Genomic DNA, 21267 nt, shown 5'->3' on the forward strand with positions numbered 1-21267 from the left:
GTTCATTCATAGTGTTTTATTTGTTCCCCCCTCCAAGGTATGATGAACCTGGTAGTTTACAGCCATGAGGTAGCTCCCAGGAATAGAGGCTACTGCACACTTATCCTCAAGACACATACAGTACAGTTAAAAACAAAGCCACGACAGAAAAACAGATGATACAGTCAAAATAAGTGACCAAGGAAAGGGTATGAAGGCATACTTGCTTGAGTTGCATTGTGTTGGTGTCTAATCCTAAGAATGACCGAACTACATTGTTTCCTTTTTAATGTTTTAAAAATATTTTCAAAACTTTTCAGGCAATATGTGCACTCCTTTTTTTTTATTTTTCCTTCTTTTATTGAAAACTATGTTCATGCAATATGTTCTAACTACAGTTCTACAGTTTCCCTACTCCCATGTCCACTGAAATCATACCCTTTCTTTCTCTCATTTGAAAACAAACAAGCATTAAAAAGAAATAAAGTAAGATTAAAAACAAACTGGAATATGGGAAAGAAAAGGCACAAGAAACACATAAATACATACATTCTCACCTCAAAGGTCCCATAGAAATACAAAATTGGAAACCATAATATATATGTGAAAAGTCTGTTAAGTAAAAAACAAAAGAACCTCAAAAAATGGGATACAAATCTAAACAGGAAATTCTTGAGAGATCAGACAGAAATAGCTGAGAAGCACTTAAGGAAATGTTCCTAGTAAGGAAATACAAATCAAAACTGTTGCATTGTTTCTTACATTTGAGTGTATCACATCCAGAAACAGCCCGATTTGTACCTCAGAAAAACCAAAGCACTTAAGCCATCATTGAAAGATCCACCTTTTTTATTGACAAAGAAAAAGTCTAAGAGAAACAAATAGTTTTATTTATCAAAAAACAAATCCTATATATATTGCACTTGGATGTAACATCTTATGATTAAGAGATATGAGATAAGAGAATAGATGCCCTCTGTAAAGAATTGATATAAGAGGATAGATGTCTACCCTCCCTCAAAAAAAAAAAAAAAAAAAAACCACTGACCTCATTCACAAACACATTCGAAGGGAACAAGATTAATAATATGCTTAGGAACAAGTATCATGAAAAATTTAACTGACACTGAGCATCTATGGAAGTGGGGGGAGGGAGGCTGATTGCTGTGTTAAAATTCCCCAAAGAATCATAGACAGAGAGATGCTATCATTGCTTTATTAATCTCATTTCTGCCCACTATAAAGCTGTAGATGACCTGGACGGTCCTTATCTATGGATTCCACACTCCCTTAAAAACAGACCGTAGGACATCGCACTGGCCCATGGCATCTGCCACTATTCTTTCCCAGACTCAAAGTGCATCTCCATCTCTAAACTCTTCTCCTTTCTTCTTCCAGACAGAGGAGTCTCCTTATATTAATGGCAGGTATTATAGTAAAATTATCATTTCCCCTGAGGAGAATGTTACATTAACTTGCACAGCAGAAAACCAACTGGAGAGAACAGTAAACTCCCTGAATGTCTCTGCGAGTGAGTATTTCATTTCTGGCATTAAAACCGTAAGAAAATTTGAAGTTATTCTTCATTAGCTTAACATCTTCAGCTCCATCTCCCTGTACTGCATCATGGTAAGTTTCACGCTTTTGTTTGGCATTTTTGGTATCATCGCCATGAGGTTCTGTTTTCTTTTTTCCTGGTTTCCATTTTTCTACTACCCTTGTCTTCACAGTTTAAGTCACTTCATATATTAGGACTCAGACACTTTTCCCAGGATAGGATGAGAAAATAAGAAACCAGTTGCCCGTACTTAATCCACACTAAGGAACCAGAGTCAGAGAATTCCATGATTATTTTAAAATAATCTTGTAAAAGGTATACAATCAATAAATTTTTAGTTTCCCCATTAGTTTGCATTACAGTTTGTTATATCTTTATCCTACCCCTATTGTATACAGAAATGCCACAAATTAGGCCAATTAACAAATTGGTAGCAAAAATGTTACAAGAATTAATACAAATCAGGTTGTAAAGTTTCCCTTCTCTCATTGATTTTGAATCATAATGAAAATAGGTGAAATCATCTTAGAGAAAATTGAAGTATCTGTCAATATTGAAATCCTAGCTTATATATTTTTCAGAGAGAGAGAAAACATTTTGAAAACCATGATTTATTGGAAAATTAGATACCATTTTCAGGCCCGTTACTATTCCCATTGCTATGTTACCATGGCAACGTTAAACCAGGACTGACCTAGAGTAAGGTTCACTTTTACACAGGATGTTAGCTGACCTGCTGCCAAATGTTTATTTCTTGACCAGTTGGAATCCTTACATTGGTATGTTTCGAATGTAATAGCTAGGAATTTATAGGACAAAACATTTTCAAAAGATAATGGTCCCTCACATTCCTACTGGAATATAAAGGCCCAGTGGATGAGCTGGAGAGAAGAACTAAACAAAATTAACTTTAAAATACAATCATTGACTTCTCACAATGCAATTCACTGGGTATTGATTTGCACTACCTAGAGAGAACCCAGCCTTATTCTTTTGTTTTAACGGAACTTTTTTTTTAAACACTAACCTGTTAAATGAGATAGTTCAGCTTTCTCAATATGTAAAGCAGTCATCTTCAAACTTTGTCCTATCTGAGCACTTAAGATGAGGAATGTAGGAGTGAATTGTAATCTAACACCACGGAGAATTCTGATGCATTTCTAGGCACGCTAAAGAATATTTATGTAATTTAACTATAATCCAGGAGTGCACTGAATTTTAATGAAACCTAAAACCACAGCACAATCAGCAACCTGGAAGTCTGGCAAATATCATATAGGGGATGATGTAATCCCCAAAGTACCCTACATATAACCTCAACCCCAACTCCTGATTTGAGGACGTCATTACTAGCCCTTTACACCAACAAATGGAAATGAATTCTCCTAAATAGGGGCAGAGAAAGTCGAGCACAGATGAGAAACACAGTATTATAGATTTAACAGGGGCCTCTTGTTCCTCCCAAAAAGGAATTCTAGTGAAAGACACAGACAGTAGGGAATTAATATAGATTTTAGATAAATACTGCAGCTTATTGGTTATAAATTTTCTCTAGCACATTAAAATATGTGTATTCTTAACTCTTGTCCTTAAGATTAATTCCTCTGTACGAACATTGTAGGGAAATTTTTGCTCTATGAAGTGTGATTTTTCTTTACCCTTAGCTCTAGAATAGCTGTTTTATCTAAGTATTATTACATCATACTATAATGGTAAAGGTGTCTTTCATTTATCAACAGATTTTGTTTTTAATTTCATATTAACATTTTTCATTTCAGTAAGTATTCCAGAACACGATGAGGCAGACGATATAAGTGGTAGGTACTATGCCACAGACTCTCCTTCCTTGACTATCAGCTCAAGACTTACGAAGTGTCCTTGTCTGAGTGACTTTCTTAGCTGTCCAAAAATTTGACTTGAATTTCAATACCAAATGAGACAAGATAGTCAAAATTCTAAAAAATAAACTTTACCCTTCAAAAAAATCACAAGTTTGCATGTAAACCACAGTAGTGATCCTTAGCTGTCATTAACAATCTGTCAACACAACACCAACTTCCTTTTAAACTCCGTAGCACTGGCTATAGCTACACGGACTTTTCTTCTTTGTCGTAGATGAAAACAGAGAAAAGGTGAATGACCAGGCCAAACTAATTGTGGGCATTGTGGTTGGTCTCCTCCTCGCCGCCCTCGTCGCCGGTGTCGTCTACTGGCTGTACATGAAGAAATCGAAGTAAGTTGTACAGAAAGGTTCTTGCTCTTCACAGCCTCTGACCTGAACCAAACCAGCATGCGGAGTGTGCTTGCCCCTGCTGTGGGCAATTTCTAGACTAATATGGACACATCACCAAATGGAGCACACCACATTTTCTTTTACTTCATAGAGAGTGCAGGACCAACCATCAAGGATGTGGCCTGGACTGTGCTCATGTCTCCTTAGCATTGTTAAGTCAACGTTCTGAGACCAGTTATTTTTGTTGTTGTTGTTTTCTACCTAGGTAATTTTTTTAAAGCACATATGACCTAAATGTAAAACATTTTAAAGTTTTTGTTTGAAGTTCATAAAGATTAGTTCAAAGAAGGTCCATAGTCCGGGGCCTGTGACTGAGGTGTGCCTGAACTGGCCAGAAATAAAATTGCCACTGAACTGAGGAGATCATCTATGTTCTAGTTAAATGACTTTATCCCATGTAAGAACCTAATTAAGAGGTGGAAAAAAATCATTACTTTGGCCCTAATGAAAACATTGATTAGATAAAATACTACAAATGCCTTTAAAACACTTTACATAAGGATAGATTAAAAATTATTAGAATCATAAAGTACGGCATGCAGGATGGGCCTTTAAGGTCTTCTAACAGGGCTTATAGTAAGTATCTGGTGAAGTTAATGATGATTACTGGTAAGTACATGTCAAGATTTAGAAGTACATTATTTCTGTAAGACAGACACATCCTCCTCATTAGGCTGATGACATTGTATGTGAGTTCACAGTGACTACATTGCCAACAGAAGGGAAAAATGGAATGTGGAATTTTGTATTACTACTTATTTTGGTTTTGGTTTGATTTGGTTTAGTTTACTTGTGTGTTTGGCTTGCCTTTTGGAACTTTGAAAGTCCCATTGGTGACTCTAGGACACAATCCTGGATTCAGATAAGGACTCTAAAATTACCTCTTCTAAGTGAATAAACTACACAGATATTCCACAACAGAATATCTGTAGCTCGTACCAATCTGGAACTTATTTTTTTTTATGCTTTATTATGTCTGAATTAATCTGTCTAAAAATATCAAGACATACATCTTAGTAAAAGAGATGAAGTGAACTCAAACCTACATAATCTTAATCTCACCCCTTAACTGTGCGAGCTCCAGAGCTGAGTGGAGTTTGTGGCAGGGAGACACAGCTGGGAAAGGTGGTATGTTGGTTAGACTTTCTCAGAGAATGGAATGTGTGTTCAGACATGGGTGGGATGGAAGGCAGGAAGTATGTAAGAGGGAATGAGGGAGGAAGGGGGAAGAGGCAGGGTGGAGAATTACCTTACATGGTCGTTGAAGCTGCAGTCTCCAGATCTTTAAGCCAGAACCTGGAGGTGCATGAGAATAGGTGTCCAGCTCGAGCCTCTGTCCAAAAGGCTGAGGCCTAGGAAAACCGATGGGATAAGTTTCAATCTAGACCCAATGGGATGGAGAGTGGGAAGGGTCAGAGTTTCAGCCTGAGCCTAGAGAGTAGAACAAGTTCCAAAGTAAGTGCTGGGGCTGGAGGTGGTCCTGCTCCCCTACTAAGCCTTCCCATTCTCTTGGTACCTTTAACGGTTGGATGACAAACAGACATAAGAGAAAACAATCAGCTTTACCAGGTCTACTGATAACTATGTTCATCACATCTAGAAACACCCAGTGACACAATAGAATACAGTATGACAAATGTCTGGATATGACATAGCCCAATCAAGTTGATATATAAAGTTAGCCATTACAGTTGATGATGGATATTATATATGAACATTTAGCGTCCAAATATACCAATAGAGTTACAGGTAGGGAACCTATGGAAAATCTAAAGAGGAGTGCTTATACCATGTGAGAAGAAATGCAAAATTGCCATGAAGTAGTATTCTAATACAGCAATATAGTAATCTTATACTAATTCTCCCTGTATTTGCAAAAGTTTCTTTATGATCAAAAATACATCCCAACTCATAAATGCATGATGAGAAACACATCTGAAAGCCTAGGATCTAGGTTTCATTCTTTCTTCTAGGACTTCCTATTTTAAAAATGACACAAAAGTCTCTGTATCAGAAAAACAAGCTGAGACATGGACTTTGGACCTCTGCATTAGGGGTAAATGAATTCCAAGTCCTAAGAGAACCATCAACATCTTAATCATACTCTGTTAATGGCTAGTTTCTCATCAGACATCAAATATTCTATAACTAAAAGGAATGTATCCTTGTGTTACATTAACTCTTACCATATGGCAACCACAAATTCAAATCACAGATTAAAAAAAAATGCTGGACACTTTCTTTAATACTGTCATTAATTCAAGCTTCCAGCACTCCCTTTAAGTTAAGGTCCAGCCTTGACTACTACTTAACTGAAAAGTGTAACAAATTTGATAGACTTAATATCATCGGTAATCATAATAACAGAAGCTCTCATCTTATATAACAAAGAGACTTTTCTGAAAAAATGTGTGGGATGCTTCAGATTTCTAAACGCTTTCAATCCCTTGCCTGATCCTCTGGAATAAGCTGACATTCATGCAATATGAGTGAGTGTTGAGCCCCTTTAGATACTGGCAGAGGAAGTGCAGACTCAACGTGAGAGATTTCAGTTCAGTCTCTAAGACCAGCGTTTTGCAATGCACTTAGCAAAGCAGTGGAGGTTTAGCAACATCTGAGGGATGTTCTTTGAATCAGTTACGGTAAACATCATTGGAAAGATAAGGGAAAAAATTATTACCAAGTGGGTTTAAAGAGAACATTCGTTTATATATTCATATGCTTCTATAAATTCATATGCATGCTGTGGCCTCAGTAGTACTGCTTTTCGATTAAGATGCCTCATCGGACTTTGCCTTTGTACATTTAGCATCGTGCCACAGGAAGGAACATGCCACACAATCGGGGTTGGCATGGCCTCTCCATTTGCATTAAAAGACAGGGTCATCCAACTTTGGCCTTTTCTTTTTTTCTACTTACAATTTGGCAAGCATCCAGAAGGAAAAAGAAAAAAAAAAAAAAGAAAGTGTCCCGTTATTCCTTCCAACCATAAATTATAAATCATAAAGGAAAAGGGAAATGGGGTGAAGAGGATATGGTGGCCTGTCTTCTTAATTACAGCGCCATTGACCACTAAGTGCGGAACCAGGGCTCCTCTCTTAATATCGTTCTGACCCCAAAGCCCTCAGTGGGAAGGGCTCACGTCAAAACAGAGCATTTATATTTTTAAAAGATCACAGTGTGTTTGTGAGGAAAACTATAACTACCTGACCCTGTCATGAGTAACCTTGGATCCGTGTGTATTTGGAAGAAATTGAAGTTATTAATATCTCACAAACTCAATTTCTACCTCTGTAGCAAGAAAGAAATAGGTGCCTTTTAGTATTTGTAGTGTGTAAACTTATAAATGAAGCTCTCAGAGAAAAGCAAATCATTGTTGTTTTCGTTATCTTTTCCAAGGTGAGGAAAGCATATCTCTCCCTGCCGTGAACCAGGCTGTTTTCTCTCTCAGTATCAGAACAGTTAACAGACACAGAGTCATGCTGTGGAGTGCAATAGGATCTTCTTGTTTTCATGGAGACTCAGGGTTATTATCTTCATTTTTATCCTTCAATATTCTGCTCGCTGTAAGGTCCAAGTAGTCACTGTTAGCTGAAATGGAAAGGCTATTCCTGATGTTTCCTTTTTACTTTTTTTTTTAAAGCAGAGGATATACACATTCCTTATTTTCGTGAGGAATTTCTCAGAACAGTCTCAAAGTCTAGGGACAGCAATCTGACAGTGATAGCCATAAACCCACTGTTTGTTCTCTAAGTCAAGAAATTGCTGCCCCCTCTCAGCTGGGATTAGAGCTCTCTCCTCCACGTCTGGTTTTTCATTAAGGTTGACCCAAGAGCAAACTCATTCTGCTGACAGTTGTGACCAGGGAAGAGGGGAAAATAAGTATCATCTTGGCTATGCCCCTAATCACCTGCACAGGAGTCAATGGTCAGTCTGCTGGCAGCAGCAATTTTCCAATGCCGAGGTGCCTGTCCTGAAACTCACAGCTTTGGCACCTTTATGTGGTATATTTTAGGCATAGCATAAAATATAAATCACAGGATTTAACCCTGCGGTCAGGAAGAGTTAAGACTTCTTCTCTCTTTAAGAGGGTTTTGCGTGGATTGGATACATGCATGCCTATTTTTGAAAACTATAAAACCTATTGAATCGTTTCAGTATGATGTATTTTGTTATACAAATATAAAATTCTAGGGTTATTTATTTATTTTAATGATACCTCCCAGCATTAGGCTGTATTTGTTGGCTTTACATGCTCAAGAACCTCTTTTCAGTTTCCCACTCCCCCACCCCCACTAAATTATTGCTAAAATAAAGCCACCCATAGAGGGAAGCACACATTACCTCTCTACCTTCTTTCCTAGAACTCTAAAACCAAGTAATCACTTAATGATATCATTGGTAAGAGCTTCTTGAGAGGTTCTTAAAATCACATCCTCAGATTCTTCACAGCACTGCATTTTCAGATGTGAAATGAGATGTGGATTTAGACTGGTCTGCCTAATAGTCATGTGGCCTTTGGCTACAGCTCTGTGACATGAGTTGTTGGGCTCTGTTCTTCAACTAGACATTTCTCGTGTTGGAACCGCACACCATCCCTGTGTGCTGTTTCTTTCCTCTGTTATAGAGAACGAGATCGTTTAGCACCAGGACCAAAGCTACTTGGGTAGGAAGGCATTCATTTGGCTTACATTTCCAAGTCACTGTTTATCATCAAAGGAAGTCAGGACCTGAACCAAACAGGGCAGGAACCTAGAGCTTGGAGCTGATGCAGAGGCAATGGAGGGGAACTGCTTACTGGCTTGCCCCAGACCCCACAGCCTTGGTTTGGCACCACCCACAGTGGGCTTTGTCCTCCCATATCAATCGCTAATTAAGAAAATAGCATTAAAACCAGCTCTAACAATGTGTTCAGTGATCCAAGGAAGGAACGTGGGGTCAGCTATGGTGTAAAGCAGTCACACAGTCACACACACTTGGTGGATGAAGCATGCTCCAATGGGCAAATGCCAACCATTTTACATATATACATACATACACATACTCACATTTCATGGATGGAGCGAAACTCTAACTACTGTGCATACATGCTCCTATATACATTTGGCGTATGGATGTATGGAGCAAAGTTGCAACAGGCTCCAACAACTTTATTTTTTATTCTCTTAACCTTTTTATAGCATCCACAACAATGTTCTCTGGAAGAAAACGGTTATCTCATACCACAAGTTACATATTCTCTAAAAAACAATCACAAAAGCATACTCTTCAAAAAAAGATTAACTCATTACATGAAAGGAAACTACAACAGGATTATTGATTGTGTAATCCTCCTTTGAAACTCATACCTAAGTAAACATTTCCCGTCTAGCTTTCTCTCCACAAATTCATCCTAACCCCAGAGCAACAATTCTTTTGTCACTGATTAACAAAGTTTAAGCAAGCCAAGTCTATAGTAGCAAGTTTTTTCCTATGCTTACCTGACAACAATTTGTATTTACCAAGAAAAAGATAATCAATCTTACATCCTAGTTTTGAAGTTTTGTTCAGCTAGACTGAACACCCATTCTCTATGCTGTGCTCAGAATTACTTTCTTTGTTCACGGCCATGCCTTTTCACGGTGCACACCAAAGCCTGTGACCACATCCCTAGATCACACAATCCAGAAACTCAGAACCTACCTAGAATGAAACCTTTCCTTTGATCATTAACTTGCCGCAAGCCTACGTCTCTCTTCCTAGTACAATTATGTAACCACGATGCATGGAAGCTCACCGACCTTCTCCTCTAACCTGTGCAGCCCCTACTGTTCTACAAAGGAGGGAGCACTTTCTGCTCTTAGTTCTAACTTTATTATATGTTTCTGGCAAAACAACTTAAACCATCTCCTTAAATTTTCTATCAATTACCCCCATCTTCCTAAAACTATTTAAATCAAATCAGGAGTTCTGTAAAATCATTAATTCACCTAGACAATATTATTTTTATGAAAGTTTGTTTTCATATTTATCTGCAGGAAAATTGTCCAAGAGTGGGCTATCTCCAGTAAGCTCACCAACCCAATGCAGACCCTTCTGCATGGCATCCACCACAACAGGTTTGCCTGTAGCCATATTTCTCAGTTGAGGTTTCCTTCATCAGATGACTTTATCTGTGTCAAGATGGCGTAAAACTAGCCAGGACACCAAGGAAGCTCATGCTTCCCCTCTCTGCCTCACACGTTACACTTCATGGTGTAAGCTAGAATTTCTTTCCACTCCCATCTTCATTTATTAAGATTCCTTGATTTCCAGCCTCATGTATAGCAGAGGATGGCCTTGTCAGACATCAATAGAAGGAGAGGCCCTTGGTCCTGGGAAGGCTCAATGCCCCAGTGTAGGGAAATGCCAGGGCAGGGAGGGGGGAGTGGGTGGCTGGGTGGGTGGGTGGGTGGAAGAGCACGCTCATAAAAGCAGGGGAAGGGAGGATGGGATAGGGAATTCCAGAGGGGAAACCAGGAAGGGGAATAATATTTGAAATGTAAATAAATATATATCAAAAGTTCTATGATTTAAATTTTCTCTTACAACCAAAGTTACCAAAAAGTTATTGATAAAAAAATATTTAATACAAGAAGTGATCATAATTTATAGATTAATCCATTTATAAAGGACAAGTGCTTTAGAAGTGTTTTGTCCTTCAAATCAGTTAATACATACTTTACTAAAGGGAGTGACTTAAAAAAAATCTTACCTTTGTTTGTTGGAAATGAAGATATAACCCATGTAATTCTTTCCAATCTCTAGAATCTTTCCAAGATTAAAAGATACATATTTCAAAAATTCCACCTAATGAAAAAAAAAAGGCCATGCATTTGGAAGAGACCAAGGAGAGACATACAGAAATTTTGTAGGGAGGAAGAGAAAAAGGAAATGATATAATTATATTATAAACTCAAAAATAAAATAAAAATTGTTTAAGAGAGAAGTTCTCACTAAAGTGTGTGCAAACCTTACCTGTACACGTGCACTCAAGGGTGTCCTCCTTCCTTTCTTCCCACTCCTCCCACGCCACCATCAGCCTATCTGACAGTAGTAGAGCTTAGCAGGGTAGCACACCTGAACAGCACTGTGTAGAGAGTCTAGATCCAAGTCTGATTCCTGTCTTTGCTACTTACCAGCAATGTAACTGCAGACAGGCTTACTGATTTCCTTGTAAAAATGGAATGTATTGAGAATAAACAGTGTCGTTCTTGTGAAGCACTTGACCTTGGAGGTAGCGGTGACAGTGTCAGCAAGTGGCACTAAGACACGAAGTCCTTGCTGTTAACTTCTATCTCTTTACTCTTCTTTATTGGTTTGTTTCCTGTTCATTTATAAATTTTAAAGCCACCGGCCTCAAGCTGACCAACACATATTCCATAAATACACTTCAAGTTTTGTGTTATATGTGGCAGTCTCTTTTCCCTTACGTCACACAAGGATGACTCCAACTGCTTTTGTCTGGGATTGGCACACTGAAGAAAACCCAGAATCGTCCCGAGGACTGTAACTTCCCTCCAGAAAATCACTTCACCACTCTCATCTTGGTGCCTCTTTCTTTTCTTTCATATTTTATGATTTCACATAATGTGCAATGAATTTCCGGGCAACTGTTACCACCTATAAAGTAAACAGGATGGAAATTAAAATCCCATCAGCTTTTTTATTGTACCTTTCCCGGTTCCTTCGATTTCACTCTTTTCATGCATAGATAGTTCTTCACTTTCCATGCTATTTAGATTTAACATGCTCTTTTTTCCCTAAGTGTGTGAAATAAAAATAGAGGACAAGGATTTTTTTTAAAGCTTTTGTGTTTTATACCACAGCATTTAAAGCACCAATATCACATGGAGTAAGGTACCACCTACTATTTAAGTGTTTTGTTTTTAATTTGTATTTATTTAAATATACAGGTATTTTGTTTATGCAGGTATATGTGTATCGTGTGTGTGCCTGGTCCTCATACAGTTCAGAAGATGGTGTGAGACTGGAGTTATGGATGGTTGTGAGTCACCATGTGGGTTTTGGAAATTAAATCCAGGTCTTCTGCAAGAGCTGGCAGTGGTCCTAACTGCCTACCCATCACCCCAGCCCACCACTGTGCTACGTACATTCCGTACATAGCAGTATGTCATGTTTTTCTACTTATTAGGTTTAAAATATTTTTTAAATCCCTCAGTGCATTCTTTGTGATCACATGACTAGCGGTCTATTGAATCCCACATATTAGTCATATAACTTTGGTTACTGTTGGTAACACTGTCTGCTCCTGTAAGCATTTTGGTATGAACTAGATTAGGATTTGTTTGTATTCAAATGATTCCTGAGAGCACTTGAAACAAAAGTGCGTTTGTGATGGATGGGTGAAGTCTTCTGGAATGATCAGGGTCAAGTGAAAAATAACCATTTAAATCATCTTAGTCCTTTATGTGTCTTCCAATATATGAAATTATATGCTGCGTAATGTGAAAAATTTGCAAGCATGTGCTTTCCTGTTTCCATTACATATTTTTGTAATGATATTTACATATTTTGTAATGGTATTTTAGGGTATTACTTATGTCAACATATTTATAATCGTCACAATCTTTGATATAATTTTTTGCTCCAACATTTTTTTTTCTTTTGTTGTCATTAGAGTAGGATCTCATTGTGTAGCACAGGCTGATCTTGGTCTAGTGCACTTCTGCCCCAGAATCTCTATTTCTGAGATCAAAGCTGTGTTCCACCATGTCCAGTTTATTGTTTCTTAGAATAATGAGCAGTATCCTTTTCAATTTCCTTCTCAGTTCCTCCTTCTAGAGCTGTACTTAGTTTGAATGGATGTTTGTGGTATCACTTTACTCTAGTCCAGTGGTTCTCACCCTGTGTGTCACGACACTTCTGAGGGTCAAATGACCTTTTCATAGGGGGCACATATCAGACACCCAGCACATCAGATACAGACTCAGAACAGTACCAAATTGCAGTTATGAGGTAGCCAGGAAAATAACTCTGTGGTTGGGAGGTCACCACGACATGAAGAACTGTACTAAAGAGGCACAGCATGAGGAAGTTTGAGATCCACTGCTGCAGTCTAAAACCGTGACGTCACCGGGGTTCACGTCTGCTGACAGGAAGGTTTTCAAATTTGACAGATTGGTTCTTCAGAATGATGTTAGTCTTCCACTTTCAGTTCTTTTGGATATGTACTCTTTTGTAGAGAGTTTCAAGCCTTCAATCTTCAGAATATTGAACAATTTAAAGATGTCTCGAGTTCTAGACCAGTGAAAGGCTTAGACAGATAGACAGACAGACAGACAGACAGACAGACAGACAGAGGTAATGGTACTTCTGTAGAAACATCCAGGTTTTCCTTCAGCCTCCATATGCATGCACCTGCAAACACATACACACACACAACACACACACACACACACACAACACACACAATACGTGCGCGTGCACACAAGCATGTGCATGCACATCCACAAAACTTTGCCTGTTTCATTTTAGAATTTCTATTGAACTATTTTTATAGTTATATTCTTTTTTCAGGTATTTTTTTATCTCAGTGCTTGAGGTGTTAATAAGCTTATCAGATGAATCACCATGATTTTGCAGTTTCTAATTTGTAGCTCTTGGCTCAAGGTGTTTTTCAGTTTTAGAATTTCCTGGTTCCCATACATCTTTTTCTTTACAAGTTTGAAAACATTTTAATTCCTCCTTTATCAGGCACGACTGCCAATTTAATTACTTGAGTCTGTATTCACCCAGTTTTCACATAGTTACTATGACGTCTGTTCTACCTAATTTCAGTAATTTTCTATTAGTCGGTGTGCACTTTGGCGCTGTGCTGTTACACACTGATTTCTGTTTAGAGTCACATTCAAACTATTTATGAATTGGCTTAATACCTTTGAAGGTTCATCTTAAATGTCTTTAGGATAGGCACATCTGATGTCATAGGCAGACAAGGAATCAAGGAACGCCCCCTATGAATTGCCCGTATTCGTCTCTACATAGTTTCACCGTCTCCAGTAAGTCCCCTGACTTCATTCTGCCCCCACATTGGACTTTTCCCGAGATCTGTGTTTTGCTTGTGCCCTCATTTTTGAAACACAGTCCAGACAGTGCCTACTGGCAAGAAACCCATGTGATCAGAGAGGACAGCTCATTTGATTTTCTTCTCTTAGAAATCACAGACCTTTTTTATTCCTGTTTCCCACCCTCTCAGCGGAAAATTGAGGTGCTCATTTTTATGTTTTAATATTTTAAAATATCTGTGAGCAGAGAGGTAGCCTAGAACATATCATTTTTGCATGCTCACACACACCAATTATTCATCTAACTGTCCGTTCGGTTATTCTGAAAGAGATATTGAATTCTATTCTCTATCTATTCACCCCTGTAGTTCTATTAATTTTTACTTTATATTACTTTTTATTTTTACTTTTATTAGGTGCATAGCCTTTTAATTGGTATGTCTTCTTGATCTATCAAAATTTATTATTGCAGGTAAAATATAGCCTACCAATGTGCCTTATGAGTCTCTGATTGTCTGATATTAGCACAGCTATACTAACCACATTGTATTTTTATAAGTTTGTATTCTTCATTTTTTTATCTTCAGTCATTTAACTCTACGTTTAAAAAGCATCTCATTAGAGTAGAATGGAAATGGAATGGGGAAATGATATAATTAAATCATAATACCAAAATATAAAAGCAATAATTTTATAAGAGATGTGTTCTCTCAATTGTCATGATTTCTTGACTGTACAAAAACTACAGTTATTAAAATATATGATTAATATCTCATAGGATATTTGGGATACCCTGTCTGAATGACCACAGCAGCTCCTGAAATCATGAAGTATGATATCATTCTAGTTCTGTCGTTACAGTATAGGAGTTTTAACTTCCTCCACGTGCGACAGGAGTAAGATGTGACGATAATGTCAGGAAGATGAGAAGGTGGACATTGAAGCATAGTGTGTTGAATTGGTCAGTGCAGTAGAATAAATGGCTCTGTTCCCACCCATATTCCATCCATTATGTTATGTGTTGTGGATAAAATATAGGTAAGGCACTTGCTCTAGGCCAGGAATCTGGTCAGAAGCAGGCAAACTCCTATGGTCCTCAGGCAGATGCCGGGTTTTTTAAATTCACTCAACCTTACCAAGTTTCTTGGCATGATCCATTACCCCACAGACTTCTTTTACCTCAATGAGTCAGGTAACAGACTTAAAAGCTGACTTTCACTAAAAAGTCAAATACCAATGAATAGGTAGGATATGATCCTATTAATCTATAAATTGCATGAACAGCTAAATCTAACCTGTGGAAACTGAGTTAGGGCTCCTTGGGGAGGAAGGAGTAGCTGTTGGAATGTAAAGGTCTGTCACTGTTTGATTTCTTGAGTTCAGTACTATTTATATTTATATAGGTAATTTTTCAAAAGTCACCAAATTTTCCTCAGATAGGTGCATTGGCTTGGGTGGGTATTAGGTGTTCAGTATAGTACTTCTCCACAGATACACAGATGTACTCAAAGTCTGAGAAATCATGCAAACCCACCTCCCCACCTTCATATCTATAATTTATATTAGTCAGATTTGGGGGAGGCATGGAAAATTTTGAGATAAACAAGAAAAAAGGAAAAACTTAATTTGGCCCTCTAGTTAGAGTTTTCATCCATCATTGGCTTGGTTCATTGCGTTGGGCCTGTTGAAATTCATAGCAAGGCATGTTTATTGGGATAAGGAAGACACATCAAAAATTTTTTTACACCAAGAATAAAAATCTGATCAGAAATGATAACAAGTACTTCTCTGGTAGCATGAGGAAAATCAGCCCAACTTATGCCAGAGTGCAACAAAATTGTAAAATCTAAATTCAAGATTAGTTAATACTATTCAACTTAAAGACTTACTTACTTTTTTCTTTCCACTGTGTTGTTCTCAGCCAATCTTTACAGATCTGTAATTTCCCATCCTGACGCTTACTTTTCAGAAATATTTTCAAACTAGAACACTGTTTTGTTTTGAGTGACTGTGCGATATTTATTTCTTTCTCTTGTAGAACTGCATCAAAACATGTAAACAAGGACCTTGGTAATATGGAGGAGAATAAAAAGCTAGAAGAAAACAATCACAAAACAGAAGCCTAAGAGAGGAGTTGTTTAGATGTCCTGGTAAGTGGAATTGGGGGCTGTTTGTAGAAGTCACTCCTAGGAAGTGGGGAAGCCCTAGGGGATGAAACCCAAGCTTCACCTGCAGGTACTTCTTAATTGCAGCTCCCCAGTGGGCTCTAGGATCCATAACCACCTCTGCATAATTATTATCCACTGAATAATGGAACCCACTTTTGAGATTCTTAGCATCTCATTTACATTTTGTTTTTTAATGCCAAAACGTTAGCTGCGTACGAAGAGGCTTTATTTTCTAAGTTGGTATTTGGGTTCAGTAAGCACAAACTCTAAATTTATTTTTAAAATCCATTAGAATAAATTTTAATATATAAATACTTTAATCTAAGGATGTGGCATAATTGTGAGTATATTTATACGGCTATCTCCCAAGTCAATTTAATGAACAGACTGACAAGCTAGTGCACACACACACACACACACAGAGAGAGAGAGAGAGAGAGAGAGAGAGAGACAGAAAGACAGACAGACACACAGACACACACACAGACACACACAGAGACAGGCAGACCTACACACACACACACACACACACACACACACACACACACACAGAGACAGAGACAGAGATAGACACACAGAGAGACAGACACACAGACAGATACACACAGAGACAGACAGACTTACACACAGACACACACACAGAGACAGACAGACACACTCACACAGAGAGACAGACAGCCCCACCCCCCCCACACACACACACAGACAGAGAGACAGACACACTCACACAGAGAGACAGACAGACCCACACTCACACAAACACAAACACACAGAGAGAGACAGACAGACACACACACACACACACACACAGGCTGTCTTCTTGAGGGTGCATGTATAGTATGTTGGTGTATGTATGCATACAATTACCTACATATTCACATATGTGTGCATAATATATGTGTGAGTGCTATGACAGTTGCTTATATTCACATTTATTAACTTATCAGTATGATTTTTAAGACTGCCCCACAAAGTTGTATGACTCAATGGTGTCACCAAATACAATTCCTCCATTCTTCTGTGTGCCCCTTGACACCAACAAAGCCACCCGTGGGATTAATTAGCCTGTGTTCGTGGAAGTAACTGCTACTACTAACAACATGTAAAAAGCCCAACTTCTGTGAACTTTAGGTTTAATATACATTAACCACAAGTTACAATCTGAATGAATCATTTGAGTTAATTTCATACCAAAGATGGTGGGCATGGGAAACAATTGTCTTCGGAATGCTGTACCTAGGAGAAAAATCTCGGATAATTGAAGTAAGGTCAATGCGTAAAGTCTGACAGCTGGGCAAAAAGATTGAGGAATCAGAATGGATTTCATTCCCCTGTTCTGCTCAGTGAGACCCAAATGCCTAGTAGCAATTTCACCCTTTCCTCTCCACTTCTCTACCCTCTTTTCCTCAATTCCATGTAAGCAAGCTATTGATTCTCAACTCTGCTTTCCTCAAAATTGGATTAAGTTCCATCTCACTGTAAAACTGAAGACAAGTCCCCAAATTGGACAGTGATTTATAGGGATAGATGAATTTTAAATTTGAACTGAAATGTTGTCATGAAACATCTTTATTCCCCTAACTTTATATGAATTAGCCATGTCTTACAGAACGAGGGAGGGGGCAAAGGAGGAAGAATGGAGAGAGGACAGAAGAAATGAAGGAGTCATGAATTCCAAAACTATTTCATAAAATGAATAGGGCTGTGTTTATAGGTGGACCCAGGACATGAGGTTTCTTTAAACAGTCCCCTCTATGATGTAATTATTGTCACTTTTAGTACAAAGGATCTGTTGTTTATGGAAGAAAAGTGATTGTTATGGTAACTTACTTATTTCCTTTTATGTTTTTCATCATTGCAGAGAAAAAAACATATAAAGAAATTGAAGCATGAACGTGGATTGTATTTAAGACATATACAAAGACAATGACAGCAATTCATGGTTCAAGTATTAAGATGTTCATCCTACTAAGCTGTCCTGGGATCTTAGAGAATTATCTCAAGTAAAACAATGAAATAAAGTTATAAAATTACAACAAGATTTGGCAGCCATGATAATAGGTCATATGTTGTATTTCGTTTGATTTTTTTTTTCTGTAAATGTCTGCACTGAGGATTTCTTTCAGTTTGCCTTTTATGTAAATTTTTTACGTAGCTATTTTTATACACTGTAAGCTTTGTTCTGGGAGTGGCTGTTAATTGGATGTACAATGTAATGTTTATTTCAATTGTTTATATGGATAGTCTGAGCAGGTGCGGTTCTGATTCTGATTGCTATCAGTAATGCCCCAAACTTTCTTGTGAGGATCTGAAACCCAAAGGTGGCAGTTATGAGATTGGGACATGGATCTTGCCCAATCAGAAGCTGTTTTTTTTTTAAAAAAAAAAACCTGGAGAGTCAGGAGCACCATAAGATATGATGGTCTCTATGTGCCAACGGGTTCCCCGAAGCGGGTCACAAACACATACGGCAACACCACATGTGAATGATACTTTTAAACTGACAATTTCGTCTTCTCTGAAAAAAGACATACACAGAGTTTGTATAACACTTTACTTAACGACACTTGCTAGAAAATTACATTCTGTTTTTAAAAAAAATAAGGAAAATGTAAAGAAGAATATCTAATATGTCAGAGAAAGTTGGAAACAAATCACAGCTCGCATCCCCATAGTCGCAGATCACGATGTAAATCACTGTAATTAAAATTGGTGTTAAATCCTTTGGGTTATCCACTGCCTTAAAATGACACTTATTTCCTTAAAAAAAAAAGAAAAGAAAAGAAGAGATATCAGTCAGAATTGCAGATTTTTAACAGTGGTCATTATTAAAGCTGTGTTATTTTCCACAGAATATAGAATATATATTTTTTTCGTGTGTGTTTTTGTTAACTACGCTACAGATATTGAATGCACCTTGAGATAATTTAGTGTTTTTAACTGGTACATAATTTATCAAGCAGTACATGAAAGTGTAATAATAAAATGTCTATGTATCTTTAGTTACATTCAGATTTGTAACTTTATAAATATGTTTTCTGCCTGAGGTACTTTTTAAGGAGGTAGTGTTGTACATGAGACCTTTTTGAAGTAGATTGGATAAGGGCCAGTAGCGACTTGCGACTAGACTTTAAACTTTGCTCTTTCAGGCGGAAGCTTCAGTTCTGGGACCACACTGCACCGCAATTTTGTCCCAGATTTATGTGTATAACTTTAACTGAGAAAAGAAAAAAATATGCCTATTAGATTTCCAGGTATAGAACTGTGTTCTTTGAGAGGGAAAGGAAATACGGTGTTTCCTTTTAGACTCAAACAATAAAACTATTTTGAAGGCGATGAGAAACTAATCAAAGATTAATCTCTGCTCGAGGTTGGGGATAACGTCTTGCCACTTCTGCATACTGAGAGATGTGTCATTGTACATTTGTAACCATATGATATCTGAGCAGTAGTGTCTCAGTTTAATAAAAGCTTCCTATAGTACATTGGTATGGATTAAACAGATAAAATATTCTATTAGACTCCATGCTATATAAAATATGGGGGGGGGGGAGAAAACGTTATTTTGCCTCTAAACTTTGATTTATTGAAGTTTTATTAGGCAAGAAAAAAATTGAATCTTGATCAATATTTAAACCAAAGGGAAAAGGGAAAACCAAAACCAAACCAAAGTTCTTTGTTTTACATGGTTACGCCATTCAGTATATCTCTGTAAATAATATGATTTCTTTTTGTTTTCTCTTTAGAATTTTGTTAAAGAAATTCTAAAAGTTTTAAACACCTGCTTTCCACAATAAGCCATGAACACTACAGTGAGCAGTGAGATTAGTTCCCTGTTAATTCTTTTTGTTTGGTTGGTCTTTTTTTTCCTTCCTTCCTTCCTCCCTTCCTTCCTTCCTTCCTTTCTTTCTTTCTTCATTTTTTTTTTTGGTGTGGGAGATCAAAGGTTTAAAGTCTTACTCCTAAGATGTGTTTGCAGAAAGAAGGAACGGGGCATCAGGAGAGCAGGGAAAATGTTTATTTCTAGTCGGGTAAGGTGTCCACTTGCAATGGTAACTGAGTCCACAAACAGCTGTTAGAACCTAGACAGCAGCATGACTGGCTCAGAGCTCTGGACCACCAGCAGATGTTTACAAGAGAGGACAAGATTGATTGCTACTACTGCATTAGCGTCTGCGAAAGGAGGAAGCTCACTCGCTCGAGAGCACCTCCGTGTACCGCGTCACACTGGAAGGAAGCTAATTCTCAGTCTTCAACTTGTGGAGTTTCTTTTCTCCAGTGGCACTCGTTGGCAACTAGATACAGGTTTCTAACTGGTTCACAGTTCACCCCCTATATGTAATTATAGGAATTGTATGTGGCAATGGATTAACATACCCCTTTATGCCTAAAAAAAATAAAAAAATAAAAAATATGTCTTCACATATCCCTCATAGCTGTCTGCCTCTTGACTGCAACAGGATGTTCATGTACAAGAAGTGATTTTCTTTAATAAAAGGTGGAAATGTTGTTGTGATTGTCCATCGCTCTGAAAACGGATTATAAAAGAATAAAACTAGCGGGACTTCTTCCTGGAGGGAGTTCCCTTGAGTTTTTACCCAGGAGTTTCTGAAGGTGCCTGCCTTCACTCTTAGAGTTACGGCACCAGATTACTATCCCTAGCTTTTGATTAAGGGCATATTTTCCTTTCTTTTTTTTTCTAAACTTCTGTTTAGATCACCATTTGAAATCATCTATGCATGGTTTTTTCACAGAAATGTGCTGTCTTTCCAATAAAAGAAGCTACCTATATTCATCAGAGGTGACAATGAATGCTTTGGGGACAGTCAACTGGCCATGGCACAAGCACCTAATCCAAGCATTTGGGAGGCTAAGGCAGGTGTTTGAGGAGGTCCATGCTAGTCTGTGCTACGCCATGACCTCCGAGCCAGCATGGACTACAGAGTAAAGCCGTATTGCCAAAAGTTAAAAAACAAAACAAAAAAAACAAAACAAAACAAAACAAAAAACAAAGTCTGGAGCAGCTTCTTTGAGGCCATTCACTCATCCCCTCACCAGTCACGGATATCACACATCTCACTTCCCAGCTGGAAGCTCAGGGATGAGGTCTTGGCCCCCAGCAGCACATTTCTGCAAAATGGATTCCTGATGCTTTGACCCAGGCTACTACTGGTAAATCTCAAAGTTTCTGGAAACACACTCCTTCAAGTTAATGAAATGGAA

The 21267-nt window shown here is 37.9% G+C and overlaps 1 protein-coding gene across 4 annotated transcripts in view; it reads left to right on the forward strand.

Annotated features, from left to right (window-relative positions):
* The window catches only part of Alcam (activated leukocyte cell adhesion molecule), a 200319-nt gene extending 181512 nt beyond the window's left edge, over positions 1-18807 (forward strand). Inside the window, exons 12-16 of one of the 4 annotated variants that reach the window (NM_031753.2) lie at positions 1378-1510; positions 3316-3354; positions 3653-3770; positions 15915-16026; positions 17906-18807. In NM_031753.2, coding sequence (NP_113941.1) covers positions 1378-1510; positions 3316-3354; positions 3653-3770; positions 15915-16002 — 378 coding nt within the window. In that variant the 3' untranslated portion in view covers positions 16003-16026; positions 17906-18807. Of the gene's footprint in view, positions 1-1377; positions 1609-3315; positions 3358-3652; positions 3771-15914; positions 16027-17905 lie in introns of those variants that run through there. The other 3 variants (XM_063270772.1, XM_063270773.1, XM_063270774.1) reach the window with 3 other exon arrangements.
* Positions 18808-21267: the final 2460 nt, after the last annotated feature.

The sequence above is a fragment of the Rattus norvegicus genome, chromosome 11 (assembly GCF_036323735.1).
Source record: "Rattus norvegicus strain BN/NHsdMcwi chromosome 11, GRCr8, whole genome shotgun sequence".
Lineage (NCBI taxonomy): Eukaryota > Metazoa > Chordata > Mammalia > Rodentia > Muridae > Rattus > Rattus norvegicus.